At 46.5% G+C, this 20913-nt stretch overlaps 1 protein-coding gene across 1 annotated transcript in view; it reads left to right on the top strand.

Annotated features, from left to right (window-relative positions):
* The window catches only part of notch3 (notch receptor 3), a 433532-nt gene that overhangs the window by 15531 nt on the left and 397088 nt on the right, over positions 1 to 20913 (top strand). Inside the window, exon 2 of the mRNA XM_085971744.1 lies at positions 5602 to 5683. Coding sequence (XP_085827870.1) covers positions 5602 to 5683 — 82 coding nt within the window. The remainder of the gene's footprint in view (positions 1 to 5601; positions 5684 to 20913) is intronic.

The following is a 20913-nucleotide window of genomic DNA, read 5'->3' as shown; positions in this document are numbered from 1 at the left end:
GGGAGGGTAGGGGGAGGGAGGGAGGGAGAGGAGGGGAGGGGAGGTAGAGGAGGGGAGGGGAGGGAGGGATAGGACAGGGAGAGGACATGACAGGGAGAGGGGGGACACACAGGGGCAGGGAGACCAAGCGCCCCAAAATTGCCCTCGCAACGCGGGGCTCCCCAGCTAGTTCTCTATATCTTCGTTCATTCAGGGAGCTCTAGCTTGCTTTCCCTCTCTTGGAAATGTGTCTAGTCTGTACTAGAACTATCTCCTGTCTGAAGGCCTCCCATTGCTTATTTACTTGATTCCGATCGACACGGGCCAGACCCCCTTTTCAGCTCACTGAAATTAGCCCTTCTCCAGGAAGATATTTTCACATTTCATTGTTCCTTGTCTTTTTCCCTAACTATTCTAAACCTAATGATACTGTGTATGTATCATTGAGTTTACTGGTATAGATGCTGGTGTGTGTATCAGTGAGATTTCTGCTAGAGGGAAATAGAGGAGCATATTTGCAGGGAAATTGCAGAAAGATGCAAGAACCACAGAATAGTGATAATGAGGACTTCTAATATCCTAATATAGACTGGGATGGTAACAGTTCAAAGGGCAAAGAGGGGGAGGAATTCCTGAAACGTGTACAAGAGAACTTTCTTGATCAGTGTGTTTCCAGCCCAACAAGGAAGGAAGCAGTGCTGGATCTAGTTTTGGGGGATGAAGTGGGGCAAGTGGAGCATGTTCCCGTGGAGGAGCATTTGGGGAACAGTGATCATAATATGGAAAAAGATGAGGAACAGTCATGTTTAATAATACTGAACTGGAGAAGGGCAAATTTCAGTGAGTTGAAAAGGGATTTGGCCCGGGTGTATTGGAATCAAAAATTGGTAGGTAAAACAGTAAATTAAACAATGGGAGGCCTTCAATGAGGAGATGGTTCGCTTACAGAGTAGACACATTCCCATGAGGGGCAATGGAAGTGCATCCAAAGTTAGAGCCCCCTGGATGACTGAAGATATACAGATTGAAACGAGACAGAGAAAGGAGGCTTATGACAAATGTAAGGTTTATAATAAAGTAGAAGACCAAACTGAATGCAGAAAGTACAGAGGAGATCTAAAAGGGAATAAGAGGGACAAAGCAAGCGTATGAGAATAGATTAGTTGCTAACATAAAGGGAACCCAAAAGTCTTTTTATAAATACATAAATAGTAAAAGGGTGTCAAAGGAATGGTGTGGTCGATTAGGGACCATAAAGGAGATCTTCATGTGGATGCAGAGGACATGGCTGAGGTACTAAATGAGTACTTTGCATCTGTCTTCACTAAAGAGGGTACTGCCAATATCATGGTAAAGGAGGAGGCCGTAGCAATATTGGATAAAAATAGATAAAGAGAAGGTGCTTAAAAGGTTGGCAGTATTCACAAAGTAGAAAAGTCACCTGGTCTGGATGGGATGCATCCTAGGTTACTGAGGGAATAAGGGTGGAAATTGCGTAGACTCTGGCTACAATCTTCCAAACCTCCTTAGATATGAGTGAAGTGCCAGAGGACTGGAGGATTGCAAATGTTACACCTCTGTTCAAAAAAGGGGAAAAGGGATAAAACCGGCAATTACAGGCCAGTCAGCCTAACGTCGGTGGTGGGGAGACTTTTACAGACAATAATCCGGGACAGAATTAATTGGCATTCGGAAAATTATGGGCTAATAAATGAAAGTCGGCACAGATGATTAAAGGCAAATCGTGTTTGACTAATTTGATTGAGTTCTTCGATGAAGCATCGGAGAGGGTTGATGAGGGTAGTGCGGTTGATGTGTATATGGACTTTCAAAAGGCGTTTGACAAAGTACCACATAATAGACCTGTTAACAAAATTAAAGCCCATAGGATTGAAGGGACAGTGGCAGTGTGGATATGAAATTGGCTGAGTGATAGAAAGCAGAGAGTAATGGTGAATGGTTGTTTTTCAGACTGAAGGGAATTATACAGTGATGTTCCCCAAGGGTCGGTATTAGGACCACTGCTCTTTTTGAGATATATTAGTGACCTGGAGTTGGGTATACAGGGCATCATTTCAATGTTTACAAATGACATAAAACTTGGAAATGTAGTAAACAGTGAGGAGGATAGCAACAGACTGCAGGAGGATATAGACAGACAGAAATATACAGACACATGGCAGATGAAATTTAACACAGAAAAGTGTGAAGTGATATATTTCGGTAGGAAGAATGAGGAGAGGCAGTATAAACTAAATAGTACAATTTTATAGGGGGTGCGGGAACAGAGAGACCTGGGGGTGTGTGTACACAATCTTTGAAGGTGGCAGGATAAGTTGAGAAGGCTGTTAAAAAAGCCTATGGGATCCTTGGCTTTATTGTTGGAGGCATAGTCAGCTGTGGCTCAGTGGGTAGCACACTCACCTCTGAGTCAGAAGGTTGTAGGTTCAAGTCCCACTCCAGGGACTTGAAGCACATAAAGCTAGGCTGACACTCCCAGTGCAGTGCTGAGGGAGCGCTGCACTGTCGGAGGTGCCGTCTTTCGGATGAGATGTTAAACTGCTCTCTCAGGTGGACGTAAAAGACCCCATCAAAGAAGAGCAGCGGAGTTCTTCCCGGTGTCCTGATCAATATTTATCCCTCAACCAACATAACAAAAACAGATTATCTGGTCATTATCACATTTGTGGGAGCTTGCTGTGCGCAAATTGGTTGCTGTGTTTCCAACAGTGACTACACTTCAAAAGTACTTTATTGGCTGTAAAGCACTTTGAAACGTCTGGTGGTCGTGAAAGGTGCTATATAAATGCAAGTCTTTTCTTTTTCTTTTCATAGAGTACAAAAGCAAGGAAGTTATGCTAAATCTTTATAAAGGTTAGGCGTCAGCTGGAGTATTGTGTTCAGTTCTGGGCACCACACTTTAGGAAGGATCAAGGCCTTATAGAGGGTGCAGAGGAGATTGACCAGAATGGTATCAGGGATGAGGGATATCAGTTATGTGGAGAGACTGGAGAAGCTACAGTTGTTCTCCTTAGAGCAGAGAAAGATTAAGAGCAGATTTGATAAAGCTTTACATATCATGAAGGGTTTTGATAGAGTAAATAATGGGGAACTGTTTCTAGTTGCAGAAGGGTCGATAACCAGAGGACACAGGTTTAAGGTGATTGGCAAAAGAACCAGAGGTGACATGAGGAAAAAAATGTTTAGGCAGTGAGTTGTGATCTGGAATGCACTGCCTGAAAGGGTAGTGGAAGCACATTCAATCGTAACATACAAAATTGGATAAATACTGAAAAGGGAAAAAAATTACAGGGCTGTGGGGAGAGAGCAGGGGACTGGGGCGAATTGGATAGCTCTACCAAAGAGCCGGCACAGGCACAATGGGCCAAATGGCCTCCATCTGTGCTGTATCATTCTCTGATTCTATGTTCTGCTGCGTGTATCAGTGAGTTTTCCGGTAGATGTGCTGGTGTGTGTATCGGTGAGTTTTCCACTAGCTTTAGTTGCTCTATATAAATGACCTGGACTTGGGTATAGGGAGTATAGTTTTGAAGTTTGCAGATGATACAAAACTTGGCAACATTGTAGATAGTGAGGAGGATAGTAGCACAATTCAGGAGAACATAGACAGACTGGTGAAATGGGCAGACACATGGCAGATAAGTGTGAACTGATGCACTTTGGAAGGAACAACATGGAGAGGCAGTATAATGTAAATGGTACTATTTTGCAGGGGGGGAGGGGGGGGGGTGGGGGTGCAAGAGTAAAGTGACCTGGGAGTGCATATTCTTAGGGTTGCAGGGCAAGTTGATAAGGTGTTTAAGAAAGCGTATGGGATAGTTGGTTTTGTAAATTGGGCCATTGAATACAAAAGCAAGGAAGTTTTGTTAAACCTTTACAAATCACTGGTTAGGCCTCAGCTGGAGTATTGTGTACAATTCTGGGCACCACATTTTAGGAAGGATGTCAAGGCCCTGGAGAGGGGGCAGAGGAGGTTTACCAGGATGGTATCAAGAATGAGGGAGTTCAGTTATGTGGAGAGATTGGAGAAACTGGGATTGTTCTCCTTAGAGCAGAGAAGATTAAGGGGAGACCTAATAGAGTTATTCAAAATGATGAGGGGTTTTGACAGAGCAGGTAGGTAGAAACTGTTTCCGCAGGCGGGTGGGTTGGTAACCAGAGGTCATAGTTTTAAAATAATTGGAAAAAGAACTAGAGGGGAAATTAGGAGAATTATTTTCACACAGAGGGTTGTTTAGTAGATCTGGAACAAACTACTGTACCTGAAAGGGTGGAAGCAGATTCCATAGGAACTTTCAAAAAGCAATTGGAGATGTACTTGAAGAGGACTAATTTGAAGGGTGATGGGGGAAAGAGCTGGGGTGTGGGACTAAATTGGACAGCTCTTTCAAAGAACCAGCACAGGCGCGCCGGGACAAATGGCCTCCTCCTGTGCTGTAAGATTCTACATTTCTATGTGCTGGCGTATCAGTGTTTCCTGGTAAAAGTGCTGGTGTGTGTGCGTGTTTACTGAGTTTTCAGGAAGATGCATTAAAGCTGTGTGGTTTTGGTCATCAGATTTTCTCGTGGTATTTTCTGGAACGGAATACACATGAGGAGTTAGTGCGTTTAAAATAAATCATTGGTTTAACATATCGTTGGTGTTATCTTTCTATGTGTGATTGTACCTTAACTGCATTTACTTCTTTCTCTCCTCATGTTACTTTTCTCTGTCTCTGTCTCTGTCTCTCTGAGTGATTGTCTCTCTATTTTACGGAGTCTTCGAATTGCCAAGGTTACCTCTGAGGTGAATATTTTCAGAAACTTGAATAAAAGTTACAGGAAACTCTTTTTTTTATCCGGCACCGACGGGACTGGCGTGGTGCCGGTTGATCAAAAAGTCCGGATTACAGAGAGGTATACTTACTAAGGTATGAGAGCCCCGTACACGGCCACAGATCCAGGCGTCCCTGTTGCATGGCAACAGGTGCAGGAACCCCAGTTACACGGCCACAGATCCAGAAACCCCGGTTACACGGCCACTAATATGAAGTAAAACTTACCTGAACCTACACCTGAATTTTGCCGGTTAAGAGAGATTTCCGGTTATTTAGGTGTCGGTAAAAAGAGAGCTTCCTGTATTGAGATCCAGACATCTTGACATTCAATTGACCTTTAATTAATATGGGTAATAAATGTGTTCAAAAATATCAATTTTGATCTTGTACATCTAGCACGAGCACATGGAGTGTTTAAATTTTAGCATGAAATATTTTTCCAGATAACAGCCATCTGGGGGAAAAAAACAGGTGGACGTAAAAGATCCCACGGCACTGTTTGAAGAAGAGATTGGGAGTTCTCCCTGGTGTTCTGACCAATATTTATCTCTTAACCAACATCATTCAAAAGAAACAGATGATCCGGTCATTATCACGTTGCTGTTTGTGGGAGCTTGCTGTGCGCAAATCGGCTGCCGTGTTTCCTACATTACAACAGCGACTGCACTTCAAAAAGTACTTCATTGGCTGTAAAGCGCTTTGGGATGTCTTTCGTTTGTACGTTCTTTCGATTTAAAATAAAAAACCTCCCATCAATTAACCTTGCTCTCTCTCTCCCTCGCAGCTCTGCAGTGTCGGGATAGTCACCGTCCTTGTGAAAATAGTGGACGATGCATCAGAAGCCCGCATGGAGATGCATCCTGTCTGTAAGTTGCTCTTTTGACTGGAATCTATTAGATGTGCGTGGATTATAAATGCAGTCTTGTCGTCAGTGTGCGGTGCGGTGCCCGGTCTGCCCGCGGGCGCTGCCCCAGGGCCCATTTCCCAGCACGGCGACTCATGAGCTCTCTCCACTCCCAGGCGTTCTGGCGACGCGTGGGAAAGAAGTTTCTCCTGAATGCTTTATTGGATTTATTGGTAACCGTCTTATCTTTATGGTCCCTGGTTTTGGAATCGCCCACAAGTGTAAACAGTGGCCCTATACAGTGAGACAGAGCGATTTCCGTTCGTATCGAGTGATGTGTCAATTAATCCCAGGCTTTACATGGCTGCCAACTGATAGGATTACAGTTACAAAACAAAACAACCAAAGTCATGAAGAATCGCCCCCGCCCCCCAGCCCCCCAATTGATTTTTAGTAATAGATGAAATAATTTTTTGAAAGCATTGTTTGAGGAAAAGGGATGTTTGTAGTCATTATTCTCAGCCATCTGCACATCACAGCTATGCGGATGCACCTGTTTTTAAAAGGGTTCTTCACTACTCCTATGATGGCCCTGTGGGTCAATGTAATACCCAGTGAGGAACTGAGCCATGAAGAGCAGGAAAGTGCCAAGTTTACAATTCCTGGTTTGTGCTGGCCTGAACTGTGGTGGCAGGTATAGGGCCACCGCATCCACTTGTGGGCGAGCCCAAAACTAGGAACCATAAATATAAGATAGTCTCTAATAAATCCAATAGGGAATTCAGGAGAAACGTCTTCACCCAGAGAGCGGTGAGAATGTGGAACTCGCTACCACGAGGAGTGGTTGAGGCAAATAGCATCGATGCATTTAAGGGGAAGCGCGATAATTACATGACTGTTTCGTTTGCTACATTACAACAGTGACTACATTTCAAAAAGTACTTCATTGGCTATAAAATCTTGTCTGATAACACTTCTGTGAAGCACCTTGGGATGTTTTAATACATTAAAGGGGCTATCTAAATGCAAGTTGTTGTTGTAAAGCATTTTTGGGTCGTCCTGAGGTCGTGGAAGGTGCGAGTCTTTCTTCTGCGACCAAGATGTACCCCGGTGAGCCTAACATGGCGGCTGTGTGGGGAAGATTATTCCTGGCCACCCCAGAATCTTTATCTCCAGTGCAGTGACGGCCAGGAGACAGCGGACTCCTGTTCAGTTAACGAAGTTTAGGTCACTGAACCATCACTGATTTCAGGAGCCAAAGCAGACTATTTAGTAGCAGTGTGTCTTTGTCTGAACAATGGCAGGAATTAGCTTCCGCTGTTCTGGACAGCAAGTAGTTGGATTGTGTCGTTTGAGCTCCGAGTTTAAAGAAACTGTCTAATTCAAGTTAGCAACCAGCAATCTTTCAGCTAAGAATAATGAAAAAAATGTGTCAATTCAACAAAAATAGAATTAAAAGCTGAGACTGGTCGCCACTCTGTAGATGCAGCAGATGTCGTCTCGCTCTGGTTTCACAGACAAGTAACAGACCCTTCAAAAGGTTCAGTTGCCTCGATATTGGGACAGGTCCTACTGAGCTGGAGGGAGGCCCATGCGGTGGAATCCATGATCACGGTTAGACGACTGGTGTAAGCTAGATTTTCCGCTCATTGACTATGAATAGCCGTTAAATCTGACCCTCGGGATTTCATAGATGGCTGGCATTAAAAGATTAATGGTTTAAAAACTTTTTTTGGTCAAATTTCAATTTCAGTATCTGTGTAGAATCTTCTACACACAGCAGGAAATCCTTTTTATTGAGTAATGTGTGAGAATGCAAATATAAGACACGCCGTGTTGTGGGAATGTGTGACGTTGAGTAAATTCTGAGACACACTGTATTATCGGAATGTTTGATAGTATCCAGAGTGCTGTATTACATAAGAACATAAAATAGGAGCAGGAGTCGGCCATACGGCCCCTCGAACCTGCTCCACCATTCAATAAGAACATGGCTGATCTTCGACCTCAACTCCACTTTCCCACCCAATCCCCATATCCCTGATTCCCCTAGAGTCCAAAAATCTATCGATCGCTGACTTGAATATACTCAACGATTCAGCATCCACAGCTCTCTTGGGTAGAGAATTACAAAGATTCACAACCCTCTGAGTGAAGAAATTCCTCCTCATCTCAGTCCTAAATGACTGACCCCTTATCCTGAGACTATGACCCCCTGGTTCTAGATTCTCCAGCCAGGGGAAACATCCTCTCAGCATCTACCCTGTCAAGCCCTTAAGAATTTTATATGTTTCAATGAGATTACAGGAAACTCTTTGGTATCCGGCACCAACGGGACTGGGATGGTGCCGGTTGATTAAAAATTCCGGATGACGGAGAGGGTTGTCTACCGAGGCTATTTTTAACAAACAAAAATTTTAAAAATCAAGAAATGTGCAGTATACAGTAATTGGGTACTCCCGGCAGCGCGGGAGAGTCAGACTCCTGTTATTGAGGTGTTCGGACTTCCGACAGCGCCAAGAAGCCGAGTAGTGGCAGTTTGGAGAACTACCCCCACTGACTAACTCGGCCACCGCGGGAGACTCGGACTCGGCAACATTTACGGTTATTGAGGTGTTGTTTTCTGAGTATGAATTTTGCCAGTTCATAGAGAATTCCGGATATTTAGGTGCCGTTTAAACGAGAGTTTCATGTACTTCTCATTCATCTAAACTCCAGAGAGTATTATTGGAATATTTGATAGTATCCAGTGCGTTGTGTGAATACCGAGACACTGTATTACGGGAATGTGTAGCAGTATCTAGTGCATTGAGTGAATGCTGCGACACTGTATTACGGGAATGTGTAGCAGTATCTAGTGCATTGAGTGAATGCTGCGACACACTATTAGCTGAAGGCAAGCCTTTGATATGCTCTTAGCTAATTGCCTATTTGGCCCTGGGAAAGAAAGGGTGAAACTCTGGTATAAAGTTGACAATGGAAAACCTTTGTAGAGCTGCAAGTACCAGTGGGAAACTGGCATGAAAACTGACCGTTTCATACGAGCCTCTTGCAAATGTGAACACTCGAGCAGCCCGTCACTGGCACACTGTTCAAATCCTGCCAGCTTTTTAACAGACTGTGATGGTTGATCCAAGATCGGGGAGTGGGTTCGACCAGAAGTGTCCGCTGTCACTTTCCCTGGTATCTGGGCATCTGTCCCACTACATAAATATAATAAAGCACGCGGTCATCCGGGCGGGAGTTGCCGTCGTGCGATTGTAGCGGAAGGTGGCAGCGACAAGACGGGAGTCACACTGGTCATCCAGTGCACCAGTGGGACTGCAGACTCTCTCCGGCTGAAGATTTTTAACATTCACAAGTGCTCCTCTATACGAGGCTGTTGTAGGTTTGGCATCGAGAAATGTGTTAAATAATAGGAAAGGTGGAGAAGGGGGTTAGGAGACCTCGGAATGTGACACATTCCAACATTTCAGTGAGAAACCGGCACCAGGACGCCAACGTCATATGAGGCGCCAGAAGCCCGAGGTCATAGAGTAGGAATTGAGATACGTTGCTGGCATAACTGAGCTCGCGTCCAGACGCACATTCAACCCCTTGTGCTGTGCTCAGTGAGGTTCAGTTCAATGATGGTCACAGTATTCATGGTATTTGTAGAAGTGATCTTCTTCTTCTTAGGCAGTTCCTCGGAACCGAGGATGACTTGCTTCCACACTAAAAATGAGTTCTCAGGCGACTGATGAGTCCAATGCGGGACCGACAGTCTCTGTCGCAGGTGGGGCAGACGGTGGTTGAAGGGGCGGGTGGGTGGGGTGCTTGGGTTGACGTGCGCTCCTTGCGCTGTTTGCGCTTGGCTTCCGCTTGCTCCCGGCGAAGAGGCTCGAGGTGTTCAACGCCTTCCCAGATGCTTCTCCTCCGCTTTGTGCGGCCTTGGGCCAGGGATTCCCAGGTGTCGGTGGGGATGTTACACTTTTTCAAGGAGGCTTTGAGGGTGTCCTTGAAGCATTTCCTCTGCCCACCTGGGGCTCTCTTGCCGTGCCGGCGCTTGTTTTGGGAGTCTCGTATCGGGCATGCGGACAATGTGACCCGTCCATCGGAGCTGGAAGTGATGCCCCACCATTGGCGGCCGTGTCTTCAGCTGTCTAGACCCTAAGCCTTGGAATCCCCTACTCCACCCCTCCTGTTTTAAGACGCTCCTTAAAACCTACCTCTTTGCCCAACCTTTTGTTCACCTGTCCTAATATTTCCTTATGTGGCTCGGTGTCAAGTTTTGATGACTTGAGGTCACGAAAGGTGCTTTCTCTCAGCGTCCCAGATCTGATCTTGGATATAAAGCGATAATGCTGACAAGCAGTCAGTATTTCCGACGTTGTCATGGGGTCTACCACCCCTAGCCCTTGTGAAAATCGTGTTTATAACAAGTAAACTGTGACAATACCCGTAGTACTAACATTCCACATGTACAGAGAGTTTTCTATACACGATTAATGTGGGCCTTTTGCCACAATGAGTTGGTGAGAATCTGTGGCCTCATTGAGCATAATGTTAATAAACAGTCCGTCATAACAGCTTTTAAGCATTTTTAATAAAGTGCAATACAAGTTGCACTGCAGTGTAATCCCTGACGATAAGATCAAACCCACTGTGGGCTTGGCAGTATTTGTAAATGTGTGTTATGGAGAGGCATGAAGGGCCTGAGATCCTCATGCCTGATTAGGAGACCTGAACCAGAGTGTGTTTTGAATCTTGCGTTCAGATAAATTGGCAGGTATGCAGAGCAGGTGAAATCCATCTGTTCTGGGTCTGTGCTGGAATTTCTGGGGCAGGTGGATGGAATAAAGCCGGGAGCAGAAATAGCTTGTGAGCACAGTGCATGCGGAGGGGCTCTGTGAGTGGGTATGTGCAAAGGCCTGGAGTGGATGTTGTAACAATAGGATTACATAGAATTTACAACACAGAAACCGACACCTAAATAACCGGAAACCTCTGTTAACCGGCAAAATTCAGGAGTAGGTTCAGGTAAGTTTTACTTCATATTAGTGGCAGTTCCTGGATCTGTGGCTGTGTAACTGGGGTTCGTGCACTTGTTGCTAAGCAACAGGGACGCTTGGTCTGTGGCCGGAGTTCCTGCACATGTTGCTAAGCAACAGGGAAGCCTGGATTTGTTGCTGTGTACGGAGCTCTCGTACCTTTTAACTATACCTCTCTGTAATCCGGACTTTTTGATAAACCAGCACCACGCTGGTCCCGTCGGTGCCGGATAATAAAGAGTTTCCTGTATTCCTTCCTCCCTCATGTATTTATCTAATTTCCCCTTAAATGCATCTATACTATTCACCTCAACCACTCCCTGTGGCAGCGAGTTCCACATTCTCAGCACTCTCTGAGTGAAGAAGTTTCTCCTGAATTCACTACTGGATTTATTCGTGGTTATCTTATATTTATGGCCCCTAGTTTTTGATTCCCCCACAAGCGGGGCAATTTTACCCTATCAAACCCCTTCATAATTTTAAAGACCTCGATTAGTCTTTTTTCTAGCGCAAAGAGCCCCAGCCCTGAATAAGATGCTTACCCAAATGACTAGCAGGTGGAAATACACAACCCTGCACAAATGTGGCCTCGATGCTTCGTCGCTGCATGGTCCAGGAAAGGCTTAGCTTCAGGTCCCCGCGTCTCTGTGGATATTTGGGCTCTGCATGGTCTCTGTCAGAGTACCATGATGAACAGAGATTAAAAAAGAGAGAGAAAACAAATTGGGAGCAGGAAGAAAGGCTATCCCACCACCGCAGTGTATTGGAAGTGCTCATAGGGACAGAGCGTACGTTTCCCTGCTTGAGGGAGTCACAGATCAGAGTGTTGGGCTGAAATAAAAAAGAGGCCTCTTGTGGATCCCCCACTTCCTTCACTCCACCATTGGCTCATCGGGCCTGTGCTGGATTCACTTTACTGTAATATACCAATGAAGAGCCCTATCCTTGAGAAATGCTACTGCTAGCTAATTGGCCCTAGTATCAATTTTCAATTTCAATTTTATTTGTCACATAACCAAATACAAGTGAAATCCAGTCAGTGAAATGCTTTTTTCCCAACGAGCCGAGTGCACCAAGCAGCAAAGGACACTTAGCTGCCTGGTACGCACGGAGCCCGCAAGGACGGCAGCCATCTTCATCGGCGCCATCACAATCGGGTCCGCTCTCGCCTCGCTCCGCCTTTCCCGCACTCCTGCCCGACAATCTTCAGCCGCCGTGGTACCGACGTCCCGGGGCCTGCTTCTCCCTGGCTCTCCTTCCACCCGGTCTGACCGCCGAGACTCCCGCAGTGTCTGACCTTCCAGGGCCTGCTTTTCCCGCCCTCGGTCCGCTGGCCGCCTCCCCTCCTACCGGTTCGACCTCCGAGCCTCCCGCCGAGGAGCTGCCGGCCGCCCTGCTACAACGGGTCGTCGTGGCCTCCATCGCTGCTTCTGCTGCCTCCCTGCCGACTCGCCGAACTCATCAGCGCCGATGCACAGCGTCTGTAGCGGGAGTGGGCCGACCGACTCAGGGAGAGCGCTTACCCTGCGACCGCCACGGACGCCATCTTGAGACCTCTTAGACGGCTAGAGTGAGATTTGGCTAATCCAAATCCAAGTCTGGTGAAAGGTTCAGTGTCCAGTGGCTAATGTTAAAAGTTTATTCGTCTTTTGGATGAGACGTTAAACTGAGGCTCCATCTGCTCTCTCAGGTGGACGTTAAAGATCCCACGGCACTATTTTGAAAAAGAGCAGGGGAGTTCGCCCCGGTGTCCTGGGGCCAATATTTATCCCTCAATCAACATCACTAAAACAGATTATCTGGTCATTATCATATTGCTGTTTGTGGGAGCTTGCTGTGCGAAAATTGGCCGCTGCATTTCCCACATTACAACAGTGACTGCACTTCAAAAAAAGTACTTCATGGGCTGTGACGCGCTTTAGGGCGCCCTGAGGTCGTGAAACGTGCTATAGAAAATGAAAAATATTTCTTTCTCCTCAAAGCACGTTCTTTATCAAAAGTTATGCTGGGAGCTGGCCACGTGGGAGAGGTGCACAGCTCCGAGAGGGTTGCTCAGCCCCAAACCGTGCGTTAGTGTTTACAGAAGGTGGCGGGCGTTGGCCTCTTGTGTTCACAGTGCCGCTGGAAGCTGGCTCGGCCATTGTCGAGGGCCAGTAGAGCGGAATGGAGGTCAGCACCAACAACAGAACATGCAAATCGGGGTTTTAGTCTGCTCCACGAAAATATAATACTCAAACAGTCCTACCCTCCCCCTCCACTGACTCCCTTGGGTGAGGACGGTTCCCGCTTTAAGCTCCAGGGTTTAACAGCAGTTCATAACTTTCATAGTGCACATTACCCGTGTGGCAAAGCCATTTTTAAAAAGAAAATGTTGTTTCTTTCCCTTTGTTGCGAAGAGAAGGCCCCAGGCTTCTCTGGAGGACTGCGTGCAGTGTGTTTGTTGGGCTATAACTGGACTAACCACTCTGTGTGTCACCCGAGTGAGTGCTCACTGATTGATTGCAATGGCAAAGCAACCAGACACTAGTTGACTCGCCCATCTGATGAAAGAGCTGAGGATGTATCTGCAAGAATTATAGAGAGCGTGAGTGCCAGAGTGAATCCGTATGGTTTAACTTTTTTTTAATAAGAAGGATGAGCACAATTGTAATACAGTAACACCTAATCAAAATTTAAATACCTTTCAAATTCTCCTTTCCAAAGCATAAAGATGCTTAAACATATTGGGGGAAAAATTGAGTCGCGCCCCCTTTAGGGCGCTAACTGCGCCGGGGCGCTACTTTTAGAGCCCCGAAAAAAATAGCGCCCCCGCGGCCGAAATTCATCGGTAGCGCCCCAAGAGGGAAGCAGGGCACTACTGGAAGCGCCCCACCTCTCTCTTGGGGTGCTGCGAGGGAATATCGCGGTGCTACGTGCCACGGTACTGCAGGCCTTCCTCCCCTTCTTAAAGGGGAGGGGCCTTGTGCAGCACGACCCGGGGCCCAGCTGGGCCACCAGGGTTCGGCGTGCCAGCAAAAGAGCCCGGCACTCAAGAGAAGTGCCGGGCTTACGGAGCGCAGCTGGCACTCCGCGGGGGGGGCTGGTCAGGAGGCCGGGGACGGCAACGGGGGCAGGTGCTGGCAGGCAGCCAGCAACAAAAATGGCCGCCCGGCACCTCTCCTTTAATTGGCGCCGCCCCGGCCGCAGGTAGGCTCCCCATACCCCGTCGGACATAGCGTCCGGCGGTAAGTCAGGGGGCGCTGCCGAAGATCGCGAGCGGGCCGCTGCGCACGGTGATGATGCCATCGCCGCGCAGCGCCACAGGGCGCTAATGGTTACCGCCGCCGCTAACCTCCCGCTGACTTTCACGGGAGGCGTTGGCGGCGCCGCGCCCAGGCGCTAATGGGAGGCGCAAAGCAACCAAATTTTCCCCCCATTAACTCTTACTTGAAAGCAAGGAGCTCTAACAGTGGCATAGGGCACTATCATACAAGTTGGTAAAGGGGTCTAATACAAGGTGACACAGAGCACTAATACAAGGTGACACAGAGCACGAATACAAGGTGACACAGAGCACTAATACAAGGTGACACAGAGCACTAATACAAGGTGACACAGAGCACTGTAATACAAGGTGACACAGAGCACTGTAATACAAGGTGACACAGAGCACTGTAATACAAGGTGACACAGAGCACTGTAACACAAGGTGACACAGAGCACTAATACAAGGTGACACAGAGCACTGTAATACAAGGTGACACAGAGCACTGTGATACAAGGTGACACAGAGCACTGTAATACAAGGTGACACAGAGCACTGTAATACAAGGTGACACAGAGCACTGTAATACAAGGTGACAGAGCACTGTAATACAAGGTGACACAGAGCACTGTAATACAAGGTGACACAGAGCACTGTAATACAAGGTGACACAGAGCACTGTAATACAAGGTGACACAGAGCACTGTAATACAAGGTGACACAGAGCAATAATACAAGGTGACACAGAGCACTGTAACACAAGGTGACACAGAGCACTGTAATACAAGGTGACACAGAGCACTAATACAAGGTGAGACAGAGCACTGTAATACAAGGTGACACAGAGCACTGTAATACAAGGTGACACAGAGCACTAACACAAGGTGACACAGAGCACTGTAATACAAGGTGACACAGAGCACTGTGATACAAGGTGACACAGAGCACTGTGATACAAGGTGACACAGAGCACTGTGATACAAGGTGACACAGAGCACTGTAATACAAGGTGACACAGAGCACTGTAATACAAGGTGACACAGAGCACTGTGATACAAGGTGACACAGAGCACTGTGATACAAGGTGACACAGAGCACTGTAATACAAGGTGACACAGAGCACTGTAATACAAGGTGACACAGAGCACTGTGATACAAGGTGACACAGAGCACTGTAATACAAGGTGACACAGAGCACTAATACAAGGTGACACAGAGCACTGTAATACAAGGTGACACAGAGCACTGTAATACAAGGTGACACAGAGCACTGTAACACAAGGTGACACAGAGCACTGTGATACAAGGTGACACAGAGCACTGTAATACAAGGTGACACAGAGCACTAATACAAGGTGACACAGAGCACTGTAATACAAGGTGACACAGAGCACTGTAATACAAGGTGACACAGAGCACTGTAATACAAGGTGACACAGAGCACTGTAATACAAGGTGACACAGAGCACTGTGATACAAGGTGACACAGAGCACTGTGATACAAGGTGACACAGAGCACTGTAATACAAGGTGACACAGAGCACTGTAACACAAGGTGACACAGAGCACTAACACAAGGTGACACAGAGCACTGTAATACAAGGTGACACAGAGCACTGTAATACAAGGTGACACGGAGCACTGTAATACAAGGTGACACAGAGCACTGTGATACAAGGTGACACAGAGCACTGTAATACAAGGTGACACAGAGCACTGTAACACAAGGTGACACAGAGCACTGTAATACAAGGTGACACAGAGCACTGTGATACAAGGTGACACAGAGCACTGTAATACAAGGTGACACAGAGCACTGTAATACAAGGTGACACAGAGCACTGTAATACAAGGTGACACAGAGCACTGTAATACAAGGTGACACAGAGCACTGTAATACAAGGTGACACAGAGCACTGTAATACAAGGTGACACAGAGCACTGTGATACAAGGTGACACAGAGCACTGTAACACAAGGTGACACAGAGCACTGTAATACAAGGTGACACAGAGCACTGTAATACAAGGTGACACGGAGCACTGTAATACAAGGTGACACAGAGCACTGTGATACAAGGTGACACAGAGCACTGTAATACAAGGTGACACAGAGCACTGTGATACAAGGTGACACAGAGCACTGTAATACAAGGTGACACGGAGCACTGTAATACAAGGTGACACAGAGCACTGTGATACAAGGTGACACAGAGCACTGTAATACAAGGTGACACAGAGCACTGTGATACAAGGTGACACAGAGCACTGTAATACAAGGTGACACAGAGCACTAATACAAGGTGACACAGAGCACTAATACAAGGTGACACAGCACTGTAATACAAGGTGACACAGAGCACTGTAATACAAGGTGACACAGAGCACTGTAATACAAGGTGACACAGAGCACTGTGATACAAGGTGACACAGAGCACTGTAATACAAGGTGACACAGAGCACTGTAATACAAGGTGACACAGAGCACTGTAATACAAGGTGACACAGAGCACTGTAATACAAGGTGACACAGAGCACTGTAATACAAGGTGACACAGAGCACTGTAATACAAGGTGACACAGAGCACTGTGATACAAGGTGACACAGAGCACTGTAATACAAGGTGACACAGAGCACTGTAATACAAGGTGACACAGAGCACTGTAATACAAGGTGACACAGAGCACTGTAATACAAGGTGACACAGAGCACTGTAACACAAGGTGACACAGAGCACTGTGATACAAGGTGACACAGAGCACTGTAATACAAGGTGACACAGAGCACTGTAATACAAGGTGACACAGAGCACTGTGATACAAGGTGACACAGAGCACTGTAATACAAGGTGACACAGAGCACTGTAATACAAGGTGACACAGAGCACTGTAATACAAGGTGACACAGAGCACTGTGATACAAGGTGACACAGAGCACTGTGATACAAGGTGACACAGAGCACTGTGATACAAGGTGACACAGAGCACTGTAATACAAGGTGACACAGAGCACTAACACAAGGTGACACAGAGCACTGTGATACAAGGTGACACAGAGCACTGTGATACAAGGTGACACAGAGCACTGTAATACAAGGTGACACAGAGCACTGTAATACAAGGTGACACAGAGCACTGTAATACAAGGTGACACAGAGCACTGTAATACAAGGTGACACAGAGCACTGTAATACAAGGTGACACAGAGCACTGTAACACAAGGTGACACAGAGCACTGTAATACAAGGTGACACAGAGCACTGTAACACAAGGTGACACAGAGCACTGTAACACAAGGTGACACAGAGCACTGTAATACAAGGTGACACAGAGCACTGTAATACAAGGTGACACAGAGCACTGTAACACAAGGTGACACAGAGCACTGTGATACAAGGTGACACAGAGCACTGTAATACAAGGTGACACAGAGCACTGTAACACAAGGTGACACAGAGCACTGTAATACAAGGTGACACAGAGCACTAATACAAGGTGACACAGAGCACTGTAATACAAGGTGACACAGAGCACTGTGATACAAGGTGACACAGAGCATTGTAACACAAGGTGACACAGAGCACTGTAATACAAGGTGACACAGAGCACTGTAATACAAGGTGACACAGAGCACTGTAATACAAGGTGACACAGAGCACTGTGATACAAGGTGACACAGAGCACTGTGATACAAGGTGACACAGAGCATTGTAACACAAGGTGACACAGAGCACTGTAATACAAAGTGACACAGAGCACTGTGATACAAGGTGACACAGAGCACTGTAACACAAGGTGACACAGAGCACTGTAATACAAAGTGACACAGAGCACTGTAATACAAGGTGACACAGAGCATTGTAACACAAGGTGACACAGAGCACTGTGATACAAGGTGACACAGAGCACTGTGATACAAGGTGACACAGAGCACTGTAACACAAGGTGACACAGAGCACTGTAATACAAGGTGACACAGAGCACTGTGATACAAGGTGACACAGAGCATTGTAACACAAGGTGACACAGAGCACTGTAATACAAGGTGACACAGAGCACTGTGATACAAGGTGACACAGAGCACTGTAACACAAGGTGACACAGAGCACTGTAATACAAAGTGACACAGAGCACTGTGATACAAGGTGACACAGAGCACTAATACAAGGTGACACAGAGCACTGTAATACAAGGTGACACAGAGCACTAATACAAGGTGACACAGAGCACTAATACAAAGTGACACAGAGCACTGTGATACAAGGTGACACAGAGCACTGTGATACAAGGTGACACAGAGCACTAATACAAGGTGACACAGAGCACTGTAATACAAGGTGACACAGAGCACTGTAATACAAGGTGACACAGAGCACTGTAACACAAGGTGACACAGAGCACTAACACAAGGTGACACAGAGCACTGTAATGCAAGGTGACACAGAGCACTGTGATACAAGGTGACACAGAGCACTAATACAAGGTGACACAGAGCACTGTAATACAAGGTGACACAGAGCACTGTAACACAAGGTGAGACAGAGCACTGTAACACAAGGTGACACAGAGCACTAACACAAGGTGACACAGAGCACTGTAATACAAGGTGACACAGAGCACTGTAATACAAGGTGAGACAGAGCACTGTAACACAAGGTGACACAGAGCACTGTAATACAAGGTGACACAGAGCACTGTAATACAAGGTGACACAGAGCACTGTAATACAAGGTGACACAGAGCACTGTGATACAAGGTGACACAGAGCACTGTAACACAAGGTGACACAGAGCACTGTAACACAAGGTGACACAGAGCACTGTAACACAAGGTGACACAGAGCACTGTAATACAAGGTGACACAGAGCACTGTAACACAAGGTGACACAGAGCACTGTAACACAAGGTGACACAGAGCACTGTAATACAAGGTGACACAGAGCACTGTAACACAAGGTGACACAGAGCACTGTGATACAAGGTGACACAGAGCACTGTAATACAAGGTGACACAGAGCACTGTAATACAAGGTGACACAGAGCACTGTAATACAAGGTGACACAGAGCACTGTATACAAGGTGACACAGAGCACTGTAATACAAGGTGACACAGAGCACTGTGATACAAGGTGACACAGAGCACTGTAATACAAGGTGACACAGAGCACTGTAATACAAGGTGACACAGAGCACTGTGATACAAGGTGACACAGAGCACTGTGATACAAGGTGACACAGAGCACTGTAATACAAGGTGACACAGAGCACTGTGATACAAGGTGACACAGAGCACTGTAATACAAGGTGACACAGAGCACTGTAATACAAGGTGACACAGAGCACTGTGATACAAGGTGACACAGAGCACTGTAATACAAGGTGACACAGAGCACTGTAATACAAGGTGAGACAGAGCACTGTAACACAAGGTGACACAGAGCACTGTGATACAAGGTGACACAGAGCACTGTAATACAAGGTGACACAGAGCACTGTAACACAAGGTGACACAGAGCACTGTAATACAAGGTGACACAGAGCACTGTAACACAAGGTGACACAGAGCACTGTGATACAAGGTGACACAGAGCACTAATACAAGGTGACACAGAGCACTGTGATACAAGGTGACACAGAGCACTAACACAAGGTGACACAGAGCACTGTAATACAAGGTGACACAGAGCACTGTGATACAAGGTGACACAGAGCACTGTGATACAAGGTGACACAGAGCACTGTGATACAAGGTGAGACAGAGCACTGTAATACAAGGTGACACAGAGCACTGTGATACAAGGTGACACAGAGCACTGTAATACAAGGTGACACAGAGCACTGTAATACAAGGTGAGACAGAGCACTGTAACACAAGGTGACACAGAGCACTGTAATACAAGGTGACACAGAGCACTAATACAAGGTGACACAGAGCACTGTGATACAAGGTGAGACAGAGCACTGTGATACAAGGTGACACAGAGCACTGTAATACAAGGTGACACAGAGCACTGTAATACAAGGTGACACAGAGCACTGTGATACAAGGTGACACAGAGCACTGTAAAACAAGGTGACACAGAGCACTGTAACACAAGGTGACACAGAGCACTGTAATACAAGGTGACACAGAGCACTAATACAAGGTGACACAGAGCACTGTGATACAAGGTGAGACAGAGCATTGTAATACAAGGTGACACAGAGCACTGTAACACAAGGTGACACAGAGCACTGTAATACAAGGTGACACAGAGCACTGTAATACAAGGTGACACAGAGCACTGTGATACAAGGTGACACAGAGCACTGTAACACAAGGTGACACAGAGCACTGTAACAAAAGGTGACACAGAGCACTGTAATACAAGGTGACACAGAGCACTAATACAAGGTGACACAGAGCACTGTGATACAAGGTGAGACAGAGCACTGTGATACAAGGTGACACAGAGCACTGTAATACAAGGTGCCACAGAGCACTGTAATACAAGGTGACACAGAGCACTGTGATACAAGGTGACACAGAGCACTGTAACACAAGGTGACACAGAGCACTGTAACACAAGGTGACACAGAGCACTGTAATACAAGGTGACACAGAGCACTAATACAAGGTGACACAGAGCATTGTGATACAAGGTGAGACAGAGCACTGTAATACAAGGTGACACAGAGCACTGTAACACAAGGTGACACAGAGCACTGTAATACAAGGTGACACAGAGCACTGTAACACAAGGTGACACAGAGCACTGTAACACAAGGTGACACAGAGCACTGTGATACAAGGTGACACAGAGCACTGTAATACAAGGTGACACAGAGCACTGTAACACAAGGTGACACAGAGCACTGTAATACAAGGTGACACAGAGCACTGTAACACAAGGTGACACAGAGCACTGTAATACAAGGTGAGACAGAGCACTGTAATACAAGGTGACACAGAGCACTGTGATACAAGGTGACACAGAGC

Source organism: Somniosus microcephalus, chromosome 31 (assembly GCF_052327205.1).
Source record: "Somniosus microcephalus isolate GS21.2 chromosome 31, FLI_Smic_1.0, whole genome shotgun sequence".
Lineage (NCBI taxonomy): Eukaryota > Metazoa > Chordata > Chondrichthyes > Squaliformes > Somniosidae > Somniosus > Somniosus microcephalus.
Note: the sequence above shows the minus strand (reverse complement) of the source record. Positions and strands in the feature narration are given on the sequence as shown.